Source organism: Centroberyx affinis, unplaced genomic scaffold, assembly GCF_046629955.1.
Source record: "Centroberyx affinis isolate AG114_WGS23_722 - 3 ecotype Tasmania unplaced genomic scaffold, CSIRO-AGI_Caff_v1 ptg002631l_1, whole genome shotgun sequence".
Classification (NCBI taxonomy): Eukaryota; Metazoa; Chordata; class Actinopteri; order Beryciformes; family Berycidae; genus Centroberyx; species Centroberyx affinis.
The window spans coordinates 124,714-145,738 of record NW_027280825.1 but is presented as its reverse complement, the minus strand read 5'-3'; the positions used below and the strand labels follow the sequence as shown (position 1 = coordinate 145,738).

General features: G+C 40.9%; 1 protein-coding gene across 1 annotated transcript; it reads left to right on the top strand.

The window, feature by feature from the left end:
• Nucleotides 1-20,165, top strand: sim1a (SIM bHLH transcription factor 1a). The gene is made up of 11 exons (XM_071534818.1): nt 1-175; nt 7,370-7,449; nt 8,626-8,715; nt 8,808-8,916; nt 9,032-9,117; nt 9,950-10,149; nt 10,366-10,472; nt 12,731-12,878; nt 17,069-17,234; nt 18,226-18,637; nt 19,441-20,165. Exons 1-11 carry the CDS (start codon nt 1-3, stop codon nt 20,163-20,165), a joined length of 2,298 nt encoding a protein of 765 aa, XP_071390919.1.
• Nucleotides 20,166-21,025: the final 860 nt, after the last annotated feature.

Below are 21,025 nucleotides of genomic sequence, written 5' to 3'. Positions count from 1 at the left end.
ATGAAGGAAAAGTCTAAAAACGCGGCCCGGACTCGGCGGGAGAAGGAGAACAGTGAGTTTTATGAACTGGCCAAGCTGCTGCCGCTGCCCTCGGCCATCACCTCCCAGCTGGATAAAGCCTCGATCATCCGGCTGACGACCAGCTACCTGAAAATGAGAATAGTGTTTCCTGAAGGTAAGCTCGTGTACAGAAGCAACAGGCTGCGGATGGAGAGTGACAACAGGCTGATAGAGAAGGAATACAGAAAGAAAGAAAGGAAAAAGAAGTGAGAGCCAAGAGCAAGAAAACACATTCTCCTTCTTCTTATTATTCTTAGTATTCTTATTATCATTAATATTATTATTAGTATTATTAGTAGTAGTAGTAGTATTTTTGTTAATATTGTTGTTGTTATTTTGTTATTATTGTTATTAGGCTATTATTACTGTTATTGATCTTTGTTTAGAATTTTTGTTAGAACAATAACACCAACAACAATAATAACAACAATAGGCTACTACTAGGCTACTAAGAATAATAATAATAACAATAATAATACCTATTTCCATTTTCTATAGGCTATGGCCTAGCCTGTTCTTTTTAATTTATTTATGTATGTTAATATTTGTATTATCCTTTTTGCAAAGTAATGATATTCTCACTTTCTGGGGAAGCCACGTCGAAACGCTTCATGATTTTTATTTATGAAGTTTTTTCTAAGCGTATTAACCTAAACCCTAATCTTACAGACAGGGAAAACATCAGATGGCCCGCAGGTTGAATAGTGATTTTTTTTGTAGTGGTGTGTGTTTTCAAATTACAGATTTGGTCAATAAATAAAAATCGGTATAGGCTAATTCCTGCAATTTATCACCTAAAATATATATGTTTCTCCACGTCACTGGGCGTGATATTTTATTCTCCCTCTCTGCCTCATGTGAATAAAATTGTCTGATTTGTTTCAATCCTGTAAAATATAGGCCTATATATATATATATATATATATATATATATATATGTGTGTGTTTAACATGGAGGTATTTATGGAAAAAAAAACAGCGCGCAGTTTCGGGCAGACATGAGCTTCTAAATAATTAATTATGATTCAAACAGATTTATTCCAGCACACTGCTTTGATGCGTCTGGATCGCCTGCTGTTTTAATGTATATAGAGTCTTCTTCGCTGGTGTTAACATTAAAGCTCAATAATATGCAGCTTATTCCCACGGCATTCAAATAGAAAAAAAAACATTTTAAAAGGGATTTCTATGCTCCTGCGTGTGTCCACCTGGACTGAGTGAGTCTATAGAGTCAGTCGGCCGGCAGCGGTAGGCCCCGCGTGTCCCCCGGCCCGGCCCGGCCCTGCAGTGGTGTGGTTTCTCTCCGGGGGCCCCCGCGGCCCCTGGCAGCCAGCAGATGAGCGGTGATGAGTCTCCGTGCTGCGTGACTGCTGCGGGGCCGCGGATATTAGTCGGATCCGCACGTCTGATCCCTCAACATATGGAGCTCCTTGTAACAGTAAAGGAGGCTGTGGTGTTGGGGAAGGAGGGATGACAAAGACAGTGGAGGAAAAAAAAAAAAAAAAACACACACACACACACACACAAAGGAACCGGGCGCGAAATGTAAGACCAAGCAACGTAAAAAAAAAACCCATGCAAGTAGATCCAGGTTAAAGCCGTTTAGATCAGATCGACCCTTTATGGATCATTTATAACACTGGATTACAATACTGCAACATGAGATGGAAAGGATAAATGGAAGGAAAACCCAGAGAGTAAAAATGGGGGTAAAAAAAAAGAGAGAAAAAAACAGAAAAAAGAAGCATAAAATGTGCTTTGAACAGAGCGGATTCTAGTCTAAATGCTGGTGCGTGTTCTATAGAAAGACCACAGCATCAGATCATCAAATCCAGGTTTACATCACTGATTCCAGAACTGCAAAATTAGAGTAAAAAAAAAAAAAATGTAATGTTTAAAATCCAGATGGTAAAAAAAAAAAAAAGGTAAGAGGTAAGAAATCGAAGGAAAGATCCATGAAACACTTTCAACTAGGCTAAGTCTAAAGTCTGAGTCTAAAATGCATTTACTCTATAAGACACATCCTAAGATCCTAAGATGCAGGCAAATCCAGATCGCTGCCTATATTAGATCTAACCGATGACAGCTTTAATAACTTTATTGATCATTTCCTCCATTGGATCCCTATATGGCAAAACAAGGGTTAGAAATTGAATAAATAGAGGTAAAAAAAAAAAAAAAAACACAGGAAAGAAGTGTAAAACATGCTTTGGACAGAACCAATTCTAGTCTAAATGTTTTTTTGCATATAGGCTCATCAGATCAGGCCCTTATTGATTATTTACATCACTGAATACTGCAAAGAGAAGTGGAAATTGACGTGGAAACTAAAAAATAACAGAGCTAAGGAGCATGAAACACTATGAACACAATTCTAGTAGAAATGTTGCTGCATATACTATATAAGGCCCAAGCTAAGATCTCCTTATTGATTATTTATATTATGAAATACTGTCAAATCCCCGATTCTGATCCCCCAAAAACTGCAAAATGAGCCTGAAACATTTCATCAGGATCAGGAAGGTATTAGGCTGGTTCTAGATCTGCCATTGTAGCTTATTGTTTGCCTTCAATCAGGGTATTGCAATGGCATATTCCATGTTTAGTCTCATATTCATGCCCAAGTCCAGTCTCTAATTCCCCAAAAAAATCCACTTCAGTAAGTCTAGATCAGATCCACTGCTACTGAAAGTCACAAAGGCATAAATGATATAGCACGCCTCTTAATGCAGACCATAATGTCTTATCCCAGCATAATGGCTCCCAGCAAAACCAGTACATCCACTGGAGCCACTGTGGAAGACTGCAAGGCTCTGGGTCTTGTTACTGTGCTGTTTTTTTTTTCACATTCCCATGCTCAGAAAAGCCTTATGAATAATTTAAAAAAAAAAGGGACAATCTGGCCAGGAGCCGGGCCGGGACGTTAAAGGACAGCGGGCCGCAACCCACGTGTTTCCCCCTCGTTAAATCACCTCTGCTGGGATTTAACAGGGGGGGGGGGGGCCGAGGGGTTCCCACATTTTTCAACAAATAGATCCACATTTGACGAGATTTTTGTCCCATCTGAGAAGAGCTTTGTGGTTAGTTTTGCTTTTCGGAAACGTCAGATCAAACTAGCCTTTCCTCTCATTGGGATTTTTTCAAGCGAATTCAGCTCTAGAGAATATGAAACTGTTCCTAATTCTCTGGGGACTCCCCCTGCGAGGTCCCCCCCCTGGAGGTCCCCAGACCCCCCCCCCCCCCCCACACACACACACACTTTAAGAACCGCAGTCTCTGTAAGACCAGTGGCAGACCCCCTCTAAAGTGAGAGAGTTCGTAGTAAAAGATTTAATACTCATTTTTTTATTTTTTTATTTTTTTTTATGGCTGTTGGTCGTTAGTATTTACGGTACTCTGAGCGGTCAGTAGTGTGACCTTTGACCCCGGCCGTGTCGTCCAAGCCGGCTTGGGTTACAGGACACCCCACACCGGGGAAAAACCTGGTTCCTGATTCTCTCCACTCAAGTCCTGCAAGAGGTCTGACCAGGGAAATCACTTCCACTGCCTTTTGATTATTTGTGAAATAGAGTTGACCGCCCCTTTAATATGAGAATAGAGTTTATTAAATGCATATGCATCATAGTAAGTAGTATCAACTGATGTAAGTTATGAGGATAGTCTTTTGAGGGGGGAAATACATGAAAATATAAATGAATGAAGCAATAAATGAAAATATATGAATGAAAATAGAAATGATTATTGTTTATAATGCTGATAGTTTTCTTAAATCACTGGATATTAACATGCATGTCGGTTAGCCTCCGTTTACTTCTTAACAAACGGACAGTTCGCTCTGATTGGCTGAGTCACGTTCTAAACCGCTGGAAAATAGCCAATAAACGCGCACCTGTGACCGCATAACAGTTCATTTAAATATTAATGCGCTGCTGCTTATGTGGCGCTTAGCAACCGCTGCGCACTGTTCCACAACTGGATTTCCACACGGGAAAATATAGAATTAAATTCATATTGGTTACATTTTGATTATTTTATTATCGATTTTTTTTTAATTATTCTTTTATTCCCTTTAAAGATATTATTATTATTATTGTTGTTGTTGTTTCAGTAGCCTATTTATTACGAGTTAGTGCCTTTTTATAAAAGCAATTTTAGCTGGTTTAAATCACTGTACACCACGATTCAGACGAATCTTTCATCATCTATAGTCACAGTAACGCATAAGTAACATGTTGTAAACTTATGTGAGGCTATGGATTATAATATAATAATAATTTAAAACAAAGATTTGTTTCTTTTTTCATGGCAAAGTACCTGTAGGCTATCTAGTATTCTTATCATTCGCCATCAAAACGTCTAGGCCTGCTTATATACACTAAATTGTAAATAATAATACAAAAAAAAAAGACAAAATATTATTAGGCTATTACACCATAGGTCACCAAACTACCAACTTAGAGGGAACACTGGACCTAAATGCTCCCATGATGTGATTATTTTTCTAGGATATATATAGGATATGTCTTCCAAATAGATTTCTGATTGTTTTGCATTTGATTTGTTGGTTTGCTCTCCATTCTAATGATAAAAACTAGAAAAAAAAAGAGATCAAATTTAGATTCACTTAGGCTAAGGGATGGTGAGTTCCACATCTTGCCATAAATCTAATAAAATAAAATAAATCTAATTAAAAAAAAAAAAAAAAAAATCTAATGCTCAATTCAATTCTATTGTAATGTGTGTGTGAAAGTGGAGTCCTCTGCTTCCCAGAATACATCTTGTCTCTGTCTTTGTTCACATTTCAGAATAAAAGCCCTACACTTATTAGCCTCCTCACCCGCTCCCTGCTGAGTTTAGTGATTATAGACGAGACATTCATTCCCTGCTGTAGGTCAAGTGCGGCAACCTGATGGCCCGGTCTGGGCTACCGCACACAGTATCCTGGTAGCCACATAGCCTGGCCTTATCGAGGAGAACAGAGGCTCCAGACCAGGCCTGCAATCCTCATATTCACACTCTGATGAAAAAGCTTCTCAAATGGTTCTACACAGAGCCTTCACGGTGCTGTAAAGAACCATTAACCATAAGAGGAATTTTGAAGAAATGTATTATGATTTACTTTTTTTTTTATTTTTAAACAAACCACCACTTTGAGTCATTGTAGTTCCATATGTCTTGTACTGATTTTTTATTTGATTTTATTTTTTATCAGTTATTAACATTTTACTTTTTTACTTTCCTTCACTATCGCTTATTTTATGCTCCTTTTGTTTGTTAAGCTCTTTGTAACCTCTGAAAAGTGCTATATATAAATTACTATATATATTTTACATATATAAATGTATATAGCCTATATAAAATATATATTTTTATAATAATAATGATAATAACAACAATAAGTAGGCTATTGTTATTATTACTAGGCCATCATTATTATTATTATTATAGAATTTTAGACCTTGACGGTGCTGTAAAGAACTCATTGAAGAACCAGATACCAGTTTGTTTGTTTTTTTATATTCTTTTTTTTTTTTTTTAACCAGAGGATTCTGTATGCTTCTATATATCACCACTACTACTCCCCCCCCCCCCTTTTTTTTTCTGGATGCACTCAGGCTATAGTGTCGTTAATTAACCCGCGGCACCCAGCAGTTCAATGGGAAAAAAGAATCACACCACAGCGGACATTTCTCCCATCAGCGCTGTTGCTGTTGTTGTTTTTTTTTTTGTTTTTTTTCTGGAGCCTCTCAGCCGCCACTTACTTCTTCACACCACCAAAGATGGCGCGTGATTTCAGCAGAAGTTCATTGAGTTATGTGGAGTGCTTCTCTTTATTCACATCTTGGATATGAAGTGGGCAGTTAGGAGCCGGTGTTATGTTTTTTTTTTTTTTCTTTTTTAACTCGTGGATGTATCGGGGGGGGTGGGGGGTGGGGTGGGGGGGTAATTTGATTGTTTCTGTTGTGCAAACGCGAAGTCTATATTTGCTTAATATGAAGCGGGGAAGGCGGCCGCGCGCTGTGATCCCCGCACGCCGCCTGTTTATTCTGCAGACTGGGGATTTGCATTTCAATGGTGGGGAGGGGGGGGGGGGGGGGGGGGCTCTGCATGGAGAAACTTCTGTTTGCTCTGCCCGGTTCTTGTGTTCTCTGCCATGCTGGGTTTACATTATCATCATCATTATTATTATTATTTTTATTTACTGTTTGTGGAAAATAGTCCTGCGCTGAAACATGCGCGTGGAGCCGCGTTCAACAATACAGGCCGAGTCTATTTTTAGGTTTGGAGTATTTTTAGTTCCTGGAGGCTCGAGGCCACAAGCTTAACACATTATAGACAGAGTGTTGCTTTTACATTTTAGACCCGCGTTAGTCGTTGCAGTTTTAATGAGCAAAGCCTAGTTGTATAATAAATATAGGCTCTAGACTAAGATTAAGCTTTTTATTAATGTAGAAAACTAGAGTCTAGAGACATTATTGCAGCCTCGGTGTTGTTTATTATATTTACCTACAGTCTTAATAATCACACTTTACAGTCCTAATTATAGGCTATAGCAGTGGTTCTCAACGTGGGGCCCGGGGACCGACAGGGGTCCTTGAGGGGGTTCCAGAGGGTGATGAAGTTACTGATGAAATTATTTCATTTACAAGAAGTTAACGCAATTAGAGATCGTAGAAGAATGACTGTTTTCTCTGTTATATCTACAATACAGATAGGAATGGAAGTCTGGACAATATCATATCTAATATTGAAAATATTCTCAGATTTTGGTCCCGGAGACAAAATCTCACCTAATGTGGACTAAATTAGGGTCCTTGATATGAAAAAGGTTAGAATCACTGACCTATAGGATAACCTACTAAAATAGTGTAGCCTATATAGACTAAGATTAAGCCTTTTAATAGACCATAAAAACAGGTTATCATACTTAGTTTTGTACAAACATTATTGCTGCCTGCACTTATTTTTAATCGCATATCGAGTATTAGACCTGCTTGTCACTGTTAAAGTCCTAATGAGGAAATCAAACAGTTTATATAGACTAATAAAGATTAGACCTTCAATATTAATTATTTTGTAGCGCAGCATTAGCGTTTATTTTTAGTCATATTTATACCTCAACAGTTTTAATTGTAGCCTATAGGATACCCAGATACAATAATATATAGAGACTAATTAATTAAGACTTCTAATATCTATCAATATCTAATATACCTTATCGAATTTATCATTTTCTCTTGTTTCCTTTCAGGGAATTAAATCTGATTTCTCTCTTCATTTCTCCTCCTGTGTGTGCTTTGTGTTCCAGGCCTTGGGGAGTCGTGGGGTCACGTGAGCCGCAACTCTCTGGATGGAGTCGGCCGGGAATTAGGCTCCCATCTCCTACAGGCAGGTTATGGAAGACCGAGATATTTACTCTTATTATTTGCAGTATAAGCTGTTTTTTTTGTTTTTGTTTGTTTGTTTGTTTTGTTTTTTCACGCCTCAAAAGCATCGTGCCGAAATTTGCGGGCGAATTGTTTTTGCAGTTCCACGTCTGACTCGTCACACTGTCTCATAATAGGCCTTTCATAATGTTAAAAATAATAAATGAATAATAATCATAATGAAAAAGTAGAATGTATCAATACTACTCAAGCTGAATCGATTCTAATTAGACATTTACATTTATTATCATTATTATTATTATTATTATTATTATTGTTATTATCATTATTATTGTTATTATCCGTGGTGTAGGGGAAGTGGTTTAGTGGCTGCTGCCATCTGCCTCCTGCTGCTTCTCTCTCGTGCTGGAAGTCTGAAATGAGCTGAACATATTCCTGCTCACGCGCCGAGCCTCCGCCTGTCCCGCACCGCTCACAGCCGACACGGTGGAGCAGGGCTACAGGCTGGCCAAACAGGGCTAGAGACGGGCCAAACAGGGCTAGAGACTGGGCAGCTATAGAAAGATGTGTATGATTTGGAACCATATTCTTATTTTTAACTCTAAAAGATATTATTAGTAGTAGTGGTAGTAATAGTAGTAGGACTAGTAATAGCAGAAGCATAGTAGTAGCCTACTATTAGTTATAATAATAACAATAATAATAATAACACAACAAAAACAACAATAATAACAATAATCATAATAGTAATAATTGTAATAATAATAATAATAATAGGTGTATTTCATATTATAATGCATTAAAATAAATGTACAATTATTATTCCACTATTTATTTAAAAGTGGTGGCAAATTGCCATGTTGTCATGTTATCTGCCTTTCTCAAATGATTATCATCAACTCCTGTTGTTGTTACAGTTATTATAATCTTCCTGAAGCGATTATGTCATGATGTTGTTGACAGCCACACACCTTACAGCCTGATTTAACCCAGCCTGGTTAATTAGCCGGTATACTCTAATTACATATGCAGCTATATCTTCAGGCAGCATTTTTGCTCCTTGGCAGATTTCAGCTGTGACTGTAGCTGTCATTCCACATAGCCTCATGATATATAATCCGAAAAACGAGACCGCTTTTGTTTATGTTTTTTTTTATCTTTCATGCTTTCCTTCCAGACGTTGGACGGCTTCATTTTTGTGGTCGCCCCGGACGGGAAAATTATGTACATATCTGAAACGGCGTCGGTCCATCTGGGCCTGTCACAGGTGGGCTTGCAGGATCACATCAACTTGACAGTATCTATGGCTTCCTCCTGGTATTTTTCCATATTTCTGAGACGGAATGTTCGTTCCAACAGGTAGAGCTGACGGGAAACAGCATTTATGAATACATCCACCCGGCAGACCACGACGAGATGACAGCCGTACTGACTGCCCATCAGCCTTATCATTCGCACTTTGTTCAAGGTAAACCCAGACCCCCGGACACTCTGGGACACTCTGTGCAGCCTGTGCTCATTAGACCGCATGAACTAACATGACGGTGTGTCTCTGTTTTTTGTTTTTTTACTTTGATTTTCAGAATATGAAATGGAGCGCTCCTTCTTCCTGAGGATGAAATGTGTCCTCGCGAAAAGAAACGCCGGTCTGACCTGCGGAGGCTACAAGGTTTGAACGTTTGGCATTGGCATCAATTGATAGGGAGTTGTCCCTGCATCTAATATCATTTACCATCAAAATTTCTAAATCAGCTGGTACAGACTCAGTTTCCGGAGACAAAGTGGAGCAGTGACTGATGAGTGGCAAGATATTCTTATTGTTTGGTCAATGCCGAGTCAAACTTAAACACAAAGCTCTGTTACAAAGCATATGTCAAGTTTAAAAGAAAAAGGTGGCATAACAGTAAAGAATCTAAACCAAATACATTACAAAAAGCAGATAAAACACACCAGTCACACTGCAAGGCCATAGAGTAAAAGTGTAATAACAGACCCCCATTTGATGAGATTTTGTCTCTCAGACGCAAATCTGAGAATATTTTTATTGCTAGATATGATTTTGTCCAGAATTCCACGACTATCTGTATTGTATGTAGAGAGATAACAGAGAAACTATGATCAAAACAGTCATTCTTCTACATTCTCTAATTGTGTTGACATCTTGTAAATGAAGTTTCAACAATTCAACAATTCATCAGTTTGCTGGGGACCCTCTGGAACCCCCTCAAGGACCCCCTGGTGGTCCCCGGACCTCACGTTGAGAACCACCCAGTGACTCCCATGAGCCAGTCAGAGTTCTGTTGTGTCTTCAGCACATTATAACCCCGCCGACCTGGAATGCCAGCGTGTATTTCCATGTGTTCTAATCTTTTCTCTGTATATTTCCATGTTTCTAATCTTTTTCTCTGTATATTTCCATGTTTCTGACTTTTTCTCTGTATATTTCCATGTTTCTAATCTTTTTCTCTGTATATTTCCATGTTTTCTGCTGCCGGGTCCAGGTGATCCACTGCAGCGGCTACCTGAAGATCCGTCAGTACAGCCTGGACATGTCTCCGTTCGACGGCTGCTACCAGAACGTGGGGCTGGTAGCCGTGGGCCACTCGTTGCCGCCCAGCGCCGTCACCGAGATCAAACTGCACAGCAACATGTTCATGTTCAGAGCCAGCCTCGACATGAAGCTCATCTTCCTCGACTCACGGTATGCTCAGTCTGTGTGTGTGTGTGTGTGTGTGTGTGTGTGTGTGTATTTGCTTGTATATATTTTGTGTGTGCACGTTTGAATGTGTTTACTTGTGTATTTGTGTGTTTGTATCTATGTGTGTGTGTATGTGTAAATGCGGGAAGGCTCATGATCCCTGTGGATGGATGTGTGTGTGTGTGTGTGTGTGTGTGTGTGTGTGTGTGTATTCCTCAGGGTTGCAGAGCTGACAGGCTATGAGCCTCAGGATCTAATAGAGAAGACTCTCTATCATCACGTCCACAGCTGTGATTCCTTCCACCTGCGATGTGCTCATCACTTGTGTGAGTTAGGTTTGTTTTACTGTCCTACAACCTCCCTCCACACACACACTCCTTATGTTGTGCTGTGTTATATGTTGTGTTACCGCTGGGTTAGGTTCTGCTGTTACGTTACGCCATGTTACGTTACATTTTTTACGTTGTGTTGTGCTTTTACGCTGTTACCTTACGTTGTGTTACGTTACGTTGTGTTACGTTACGTTGTGTTACGTTACGTTGTGTTACGTTACACCGTGTTACGTTACACCGTGTTGAGTTACATTGTTATGTTGTGTTGTGCTTTTATGCTGTGTTACGTTATGCCGTCTTACGTTACACCGTGTTGAGTTACATTGTTATGTTGTGTTGTGCTTTTACCCTGTGTTACGTTATGCCGTGTTACATTACGGCATGTTACGTTACGGTGTGTTACATTACACCGTGTTGAGTTACGCCGTGTTACGTTACGTTGTGTTACGTTACACCGTGTTACGTTACACCGTGTTACGTTACACCGTGTTGAGTTACATTGTTACGTTGTGTTGTGCTTTTACGGTGTGTTACGTTACGCCGTGTTACGTTGTGCTGTGTTGAGTTACATTATGTTGTGTTGTGCTTTTACGGTGTGTTAGCTACGCTGTGTTACGCTACGTTTTGTTACATTACGCTGTCTTACGCTACGCTGTCTTACATTATGTTGTTGCATTACGTTGTTACGTTATGTTGTGTTACGTTATGTTGTGTTTTATGTTATGTTGTTGTTGTTGTGTTTTACTGTCCTACAACCTCCCTCCACACACACACTCCTCATGTTATGCTATGTTATATGCTGTGTTACCGCTGTGTTAACGTTCTGCTGTGTTACGTTCCGCTGTTATGTTGTGTTTTGCTTTTACGCTGTGTTACGTTATACCGTGTTACGTTACGCCATGTTATGTTACGCCATGTTATGTTACGCCATGTTACGTTACGCCATGTTACGTTATGCCGTGTTACGTTACCCCATGTTACGTTATGCCGTGTTACGTTACGCCATGTTATGTTACGCCATGTTACGTTACGCCGTGTTGAGTTACGCTGTGTTGAGTTACATTGTTGTTGTGTTGTGCATTTACGGTGTGTTAGCTACGCTGTGTTACGCTATGTTTAGTTACGTTACACTGTCTTACGCTACGCTGTTACATTATGTTGTTGCGTTACGTTGTTACTGTATGTTGTGTTATGTTATGTTGTCTTATGTTATGTTGTGTGACATTGTCTTATGTTATGTTGTGTTATGTTGTTTTGTTGTTACATCGTTTTGTTACATTGTGTTACATTTCATTGTCACTGCTGTGTTATGTTATGTGTCGTGTTACGCTATATTATATTATCTTGTATTGTGTTATGTCGTCTTGTTATGTTGTGTTACGTTACATTGTCTTACATTATGTTATGTCAAGCTATGTTGCGTTATGTCATGTTATGTTATGTCGTGTTATGTTGTTTTATGTCATGTTATGTCGGTGTATTCCTACATACTTTGTCTAAAACTTCCATTAACTTGTATGTTGTACTGTGGTTTGGCCTACATGATACCACAGCATTTTGACACTTTCTCTACTTTTCAATATAATTCACTGCGAATATTCTTTGAAATGAATGATAGGATCGATGAAGTTTACGTTAGTAGCTGTAAAGCGTATGGTGCTCAAAGTGCATCACAGTCATCCTTTTAAAGATGCATTCTCTTAAACTAGAACTTTCACACTTTTCCTTCTTCTATTCTTTTGTTTTTTGTTGTCTTACTTGCCCTCTTGGTTTCTAGATATGGCAATCTAATTAAAGGGAATCATGGACATTATGCCATTTTCACTCTTTGAGCTATAAAATGCATTTCTATTTTTGAAGCTTAAACTCTGAAATGGTCTCCACTCGAAAAACACTTCAAGCTTTTCCGCACAAAATCTACTTTGTCAGGTTTTGTTTAGACCAATATCTTGCTGTTTTCATTGATTTGTTGAGGATGTCCACAGATGAATATAAAGTTTGTAGTCTACTCAGAGAAGAGTTATTCTAGTGTGTTATGTTATTCTCGGATTCAAACTGAGTTACACTTACAGCAAACACATTGTGTCCTGAAATTTAAAAAGAACTGATGCCAGCACCTATAAAAGTGATCAAATAATCTCTATTTGCCGCTATAATATTTGACGTGTTAATTGAAATGTATGTCTTATTTTTTTCCCTCAATAATCACATTTCCTATTCTTTCTCTTTTTCTCCCTCACTTGCTCTTGCAGTGCTAGTGAAAGGACAGGTCACCACTAAGTACTACCGTTTTTTGGCCAAGCACGGCGGCTGGGTCTGGGTCCAGAGTTACGCCACCATCGTGCACAACAGCCGCTCCTCCAGACCTCACTGTATCGTCAGCGTCAACTATGTTCTCACGTGAGTATGTCTGCCTGTGTCCCTGTCACTCGTTTTCCTGGAAGCATCCCCGCTCATGCCGACTGCCCAGTTCTTCTTCTACTTATTCCAAACAAACCGGAAACGTAAAAACGCATCACTTCCTTGGCAGCAGAGGATTTTTTTTCCCAGGAAAGAGCTACCAGACAGCGGGTGTTTAGAACAGCAGATGGAAAAGCTTTCATGAACTGGATGTAGGTTGGATCACTGTTGTGTTATAGCAATCAGAGATCAGAGGTGGGATGTAACAAAGTAAAAATACTTCATTACTGTACTTAAGTAAGACTTTCAAGTATCTGTACTTTACTCAAGTTTTTCTTTCACTTAAGACTTTTTACTTCTACTCACTACATTTCAAAAGAAAAATCTGTACTTTCTACTCACTCTAATCATCAACTGATTTTCCAAGAAAAATGTATTTTCAGCATCAGACGGCTTCCATCCCGGAAGCAGCTGATCAAGAGCCAGATGTGATTGGCTACTTGTTCAGCAAAGTGACACCAAAAATTAGGGAAAGAGAGAGAGAGAAGCAACAAGAGAGAGAATTAACGTTAGTGAATTCAGCTGCTAGGGTTCAGGTTCGTGATCTGGGCTGCAGACTCTTTCTCATCTGGGATTCAGAGAAACGCTCAACAGAAAACCAGTTTAGAACATTAGAAATGACTTTCTTAGAAAATGACTTTTACTTTTATACTTTAAGTAAATTTAAGCCCACGTACTTTTATACTTTGACTTGAGTAAAGGATTTGAAATGATACTTCAACTTCTACCAGAGTACATTTTTAAATGAGTATTTGCACTTTTACTTGAGTAGGGAATTTGTGTACTTCTACCACCTCTGTCAGATAGTAATCCGTGACATTTTCATATAGATAAATGTCCGTTTTTCTATCTAAGAGTGGTTTCATCGTGGTCGGCTTCATGTGTTCTGGTGAGCACTTTGCAGTCATCGCTGGCGTCAGTCAAACATGTTTGGTTTGATGTGACAAAAGTCTTTACTTAGGCAGCTCGAGGCCAGGGAAGGGCTGCTCAGATCTCTGCTGTGCTGTCAATCCCTCCGTTGATAAGATAATGAGTATTGGTACTAGAGATTTATGCAAACCATCGCCGTAAAGCAATTAACTGCAGGTTAATTGGAAATACGACATGTGTTTGTTGAAGCCTAGTCTTGGTGGGTTCGCAGAATCCAGTTAGGTTCGGTTTTAGCTGTTTTGAGTGAAAAGGTATTTTCCTCCCATGTCAAGTCAGATCAACTCGATTGTTTTGTGGCTTGTTGTGATTTTCTCTTTTTTGGTCTTTATCGTTGTAATAGCAAAAAATAGGAACAAAGTAAAAGTGATTTTCCGAAAGTTTAAAGATTATGGCAGGGGATTTTTCATTTTGGAAAAAACGCAACTTTGTTCATCACTTTTTTTTCGCTCTTTCTGTCTCCGCTCCCGACATTCCTGTTATATCACTGTATCTGCGCCCACTCCGTTGACTTGTATGCCGGTTGTGTCAGTATGTTCGAGCTCATTGTTACTAAGTTTGCTAAGTGTGCTCATGTGTTGGCCGCTACCTGTGGTGGCCTCGCCGCCGCGGCGTCAGTCACCTGGCACAGTTTATCTAAGACTGGCAGGTCTGCCTGCAGAGTATATAAACAGAGCCGGGCGCTGAAGCCTATCTGACTGCACTGAGATTGAATCTGGAAGGCCTTTATCCTGCACAAACAGTCAAACAGTGCTGGGTTTCCACTGAAAGCCTCATTACGAGCTTTTGCTTTTCACTCCATTCTTCATAAAATCACCCTGGAAGCATGCTGGAGATTGTCCCTGCTATGAGCCACACTCTTATTAGTAAATGAGGGATACCATTTATTTGCCTATTATCCCATTATTTTATTACCCTCGCTGTGTGTCTTTCACAGATGTACAACCTAGCGCAGTGAATGAATAAGGCCTATAAAACCCTCCATTAAGCAGCCGGGACTGGCTGTATTCACAGAACATAGGCAGAGAACAGCTTGACACACATTTCTTCAACCTCCCACATCAAATCCATAACAGCTCTGTGTTTATGGCCTTTTAATTGATGGGCTGTAAAGTTGATGAGTGTTTATAGTTTCCAGCTTGCTGTGAGGGGACTGTGGATGAAGCCTCTTTTTTCTTGCCTTTTTTTTTTTTTTGTTGTTTTTTTTTTGTTTTTGGGATGAATCTTGTTGAGATGCTTTATGGTTTCCGCCACAATGGGATTACTTATTGGAAATGAGACAATATGCTCAGTGTCATGTTTTGATGCCACATATTTTTGCAAAAGAAAAAAGTCTGTGTGTGTGTGTGGAGGGAGGGAGGGAGGGAGGGGGGTGGTAAAGAAGGCCACATGAGGGCTTTTGTTAAGCGTTGTTATCAGGAGGAGTGTTGGTTTGGCCCGGCAGCTTAGTGTATACAGCGCTGAATAACACAGGTGTAAGGACACTTCACCTGCATGTGAACTCGCAGTGTGTGTTCAGCACTGATAACCTCTGCGCCCTCCGGATCTGCTACCGCTACCGCAGCCTGACAGCGCTGAAGCAATACTTTGAGTAAAACTGATACAAGCGAATGGAAGGAAGGAATTATACTCACTCTTGTTACAGTAACCGAGTAGCTTTAGTTTGTTTCTTTATTCATTTTTTTTAATTAAAAGAATCTTAGTTCTTTTAAGCAGCCGATTAGGTTCTTTTAATTATAAGGAACCTAGTTTGAACTCATCTTTATGGAAGCCCATTTCCGCCATTGTGATGAAAAAAACGGCCCTGTAAGTCATTATAATGAGTTAGTATCTCAAAATAATGAGGTAGTATCTCAAAATAATGAGTTAGTATCTCAAAATAATGAGAAACTTTCTCAAAATAATGACTTAGTGTCTTTGAGATACTAAGTCATTATTTTGAGATACTAACTCATTATTTTGAGAAAGTTTCTCATTATTTTGAGATACTAATTCATTATTTTGAGAAAGTTTCTCATTATTTTGAGAAAGTTTCTCATTATTTTGAGAAATTTTCTCATTATTTTGAGAAATTTTCTCATTATGATGACTTGCAGGATCTTTTTTTTTTCATCACACTGGCGGAAATGGGCTTCCATACATCCTTTAACATTGCAAGGGAAAGATCATATGTAATAATCTATGTTTTTTTTTTAAAATGACTTTTTCTCTTAGTACATTTTAAATGAGCTACTTTTTACCTTTACTTACATCAATTTTACAGGAGTAATTTCACTTCTACTCTCAACATCTTTCTGTCAAATGTTTTTTATTTGAGCACGTTGACATATATACACATACATGAGCACATAAATCCATACAAATATACATGCAATTAGACCGGAATATGCTCTTTCTCGTTTTCTTTGAACAAATGTGTATAAAATAACGGTGATAACTAAAGATATGACAAAATGCAAAAATACAAAATGCAAGAGAAATAGAAATAAATAAAACGCTCTCTGCTAACTTAATATTTTCTACCTCCGATGAGAGAGAGAGAGAGAGAGAGAGAGAGAGAAGGAGATTTATATGGAGGATGGATCACTATTTGTCTCAAGTAAACCCTGTCCAGGTTTTCTGTTGTCTCAAAGTTGATTCATCATCCATGGCGAGATCCATACAGCACTTTACCCAGAAATCAATTCCCATTTCCCAGTAGTGTGTCGTCCAAGGTTTTCCTGTGGGCTTGATTTAGCCAGACATAGCCTTTAATCTCCCTGTGTATTTGATTGGACAGCTTTCCCTCTGTAGTGTGTTTGTTGAAGGCCTTGCTGCAATCCTTCTGGTAAAACAAGCATCCCAACAGCCGTTCCAGCCCTCCTACCAGCCCCTGCCCCTCCGAACAAGCACTCACACATACATACAGTATATACACACACACACACACAAACACACACAGGCCGCTCCGCATGCTGCCCCTCTCAATACCACGGTGAGGCTCTAATTGCTAAACAGATGTTAATGGGTTTTTGCACCTTGGGAAAAATAAAATACCCAGGTACACATGGGCTGTTTGTGCTCATTAATAAACAGCCTTACCGAGGGACTGGGATCTTTCCTTGTGTAATTACAGACTATATTAAATCTATGAAATCCAAGCGGCGTAAGATGCACGATATTCCTGTGGATACACCATGTGGGTTTTATGTTTGTGTGTTTAGGGAGACGGAGTATAAAGGCCTCCAGCTTTCTTTGGACCAGGTCACGTCCAAGGCCTCTTTCCCCTACGGCAGCACCACGTCCAGCAGCCTGACGGAGAGCCGCAGAACCCCCAAAAGCCGAGTTTCCCGGCCCAAGACCAAAGCTAGACTCTCCCCGTACACACAGGTGAGGATTTACCACCAAGGTTTTTGTGAGTTTGGCCCACTGGTTAACATAGACACCAAAATCATTCATGTGTCCCTGGTAGGTAGTGTCTCCAGTGCTCCATGCTAACACTTTAGCATACACTATGTTGAGTGATAGTAGGCTCCATGCTAACACTTTAGCATACACTATGTTGAGTGATATTAGGCTCCATGCTAACACTTTAGCATACACTATGTTGAGTGATATTAGGCTCCATGTGAACACATGCGAGGAAGTTGGGGTTCACTTTATCAATATATGATAAGTGATGGATTGGCTTATAGAGGCTTTACAGTCATCAATCACATATCAACCACAGCTGGCGCCATCATGGAAATCCATTAGAGAACTGGCTGTATGCAAATAATACTAATAATAATAACAAAAATAATAACAATAATAATAATAATAATAATAATAACAAACTTCATATAGCACAAGTTAAAATAAAATAAAATTAACTGAAATAATGTCTTAATGTATAACAACCGGTTAAGAAAGAGACACCTGAAAAAGCTTATTGTGGTGTGGGTGTAGATCCATTCAGTAACATTATAAGTAAAATTTAGGTTACACTGACACAGTAAACTGTCTTGTCTTTAGCTCTAGTCTCTACTCCAAAACTCTCTCAAAATAGTAGCTTGAGAAGAGTCAGCTCAGTTAACCTGAACAAACTGTTAGCTAGCTAACTAGCCAGCAGGCTCATTTAGCAAAGAAACTGACCAGATACTATGATTAGCTAGCAAACGAGGTGATATTATCTAAACACAAAATAAATTAGATTTATCTGAGGCAAAATTATGCATTTCCAGTCACAAGTTGTGTTGAGACGTTGTACGTTAAGAAATGCATCCAGCTTTTCACAGCCACTGTTACCCAAGAGCAAGGGGGACCTCCAATATGGTTACATCACCTAAAAGCGATTTATTGTCTCCTTTCTTGTTGCCCCCCTCCCTCCATGTCCCTGTAGTATCCTGGTTTCCAGACGGAGCGTTCGGAGTCGGACCAGGACAGTCCGTGGGGGGGCAGCCCCCTCACCGACTCGGCCTCCCCTCAGCTGCTGGAGCAGAGCGAAGGCCTGGATGCCTCCTGCGTCTACAGGCAGTTCCCCGAACCTCGCCCGCTCTGCTACAGCCTGTCTGAAGAGCAGCATCACGGTGCCGGTGACGGCCAGACGCACCTCCACACGCATGCTCACGGTCACAGCTGTGAGCGGGGGCGATGCGAGGCGGGACGGTATTTTCTGGGAGCGCCCCCGCCTGGCAGGGACGCGTGGTGGGGCACCGCCCGCTCCATCCTGCCTTTGAGCAAGGGCTCCCTAGAGAACCGCGAAGGCTACGACAGCAACATGCCCCACATCACAGCCATCCACAACCTCCATGGTAAGGACCAAACTCTGGGCCTGTCCACTCTAGGGGTTTGACCCATATGGGTATATAAGATAAGATATTGATATTCAATATCTTTAATATTTGACTTACTTCTTAGTGTTTCTTAAAAATTGGAAATTGTCTGTATCCATCACAAAACATTTACAATTATCACAGTACTTGCCAAGACACTCACCGTTGATGAGCATGTAACTAGGGATGGAGAATTGACTCCAAAAGAGTCGATTCTCGATTCCATCACGTCGATTCTGAGAATCGATTGGACTAATAAACAGAATTAGAGTTGACTCTTGTTGCAATCTTGCCTCCAAACTGGAATGTAAGAAACTGTTTAATTTAAACAAATTTGTAATTAATTCATTCATCTTCCATCGAACATTTGTACCAAGGTTTGTACCAGTTTTTGTACCAGTTTTGTACCATTTTGGTAATGTAATAAATTAGTTTTGTTGTACAACTTAAAATTTTTGTGTTGATTTTCATTCAGAGTCGTAATCAACTCCAAAAAATGTGGAATCGTCCATCCCTATACATGTAACTAGTACAATGATAGTTCACTTAGTATTAGTGTTCAAGGTTTCCCCAGAATTTTATTCTTGTCAGGTTGGAAAAAGCCTCTGAAACAGCATTTAGACCATAGGACACTAAAACTCTCAGAACTAAATTGATTGGCCCATATCTGGTTTTGAATGACAATACCAGCCATATATCAGTAAAACCCTAGTCTATTGGGTCTACTGGCTCGGTTTCTGCCGCCTCTTGACTGACTGCTCTGTCGTTGCCTCCCTCTGCAGGCCGAGGCCACTGGGACGAGGACAGCGTGGTCAGCTCTCCAGACGGAGGCTCGGCCAGCGACTCAGGGGATCGGTACCGAGCTGACCACTACCGCTCCAGCCCGCAGGAACCGAGCAAGATCGAGACGCTGATCCGAGCCACGCAGCAGATGATCAAGGAAGAAGAAAGCCGACTTCAGCTACGCAAAGGCCCTCCCGACCCTCCTCTGGGTCCCGCCAACGGACTGCCCAAGGGCCCCGGTCCCTGCTTCACCCCGGAGTACACCCAAGGGGCCCTGCCGCTGCAGAGCGTGGTGTGCCGGGGTTTGAGTCAGGTGATCAGCCCCGCGCCCAGCCCCGTCCCTCTGTCTAGGCTCAGCAGTCCGGGGTCCGAGCGCCTCCACAAGCCCAAAGACTACCTCCAGACGGACCTGTCCCCGCTCTCTTTGCCTTTACACCACCCTCTGAGTCGCCCGGGCCCCTGTTCTGCCTCCCCCACCCCGGCCCCGGCCCTCTACCCCTCCCACCCCCACCCCCACCCGCGGCCCTACTTGGACAAGCATACCGCCTACTCTCTGACGGGCTACGCCCTGGAACACCTCTACGACCCAGAGAGCCTCCGGGGCTACTGCACCTCGGCCACCGCCGGCCCCACCCACTACGATATGACACCCCACCTTCGCATGCCGGCGGAGCAGACCTCCGGACACAAAGGCACCTCTGTCATCATCACCAACGGCAGCTAACGCCGATCAAACACACATAACGGGACTGTGGTCCCCCTCGTTGTTCACCCCCTTAAAGCGTAACTCCAGCCATTTTTGACCTGGATCCTATTTTCCTGACTTATTCCATGGCAGATTCTGACAAAAATGGGTTAGGGTTAGGGTTAGTCAACTCGTCAACTGCTTTTAGTGCTTCTTAAGTCTTTCTTGCTTGGGTGTCTCTCTCTAATCCAGTTCTACGAGGCCAATGAACTCTCCAAAACTCAAAAAGTACCCAAAGCATGTCTTTTTCAACATATTGACACTACCTCTGTAATGAGACATGTTGCACTACTTTACACAGCGGTGCATGTAGACAGGCAGCCACAGCCGGCCAACAAAGAGGAAAAAAGGAAGTGTTATGGCTAAGGTAGCACCAGAACTGTACAAGAAAGGTGTGACTTAAGTTCTCATTTACATCTTTTGACCAACATTTCTCAATGGAGAGCCAGTAATCGATGTGTTGAGAAAGACATGCTTTGGGTGCTTTTGTGGTTGGTTTTTGGAGAGTCCATTGGCCTGTTAGGAGTGGATTGGAAAGCCGCACCCAGGCAAGCAAGTCGTAGCTCTACAGTGAAGCAACTGACGAGATTTCGGTCAGCACCGATGGATCCAGTTCCGGTCCAGGTAGCGAATGGCCGCAGTTACGCTTTTCCATCCTTCCCTGCTTGCATTCTCTGCATCTGATCCAGCTACAACCACCCTCCCCCTTGTCTAAGTGTTCCTTCACTTTTGGTTTTACTGAGCTGTGTACCCTTTTGCACTATCGGAGGCGGAGTTTCGGCGAGGGGATCTCGTCCTATTTTTTTATTGCATGCGGATGCGATATGCGAGGGGAGACG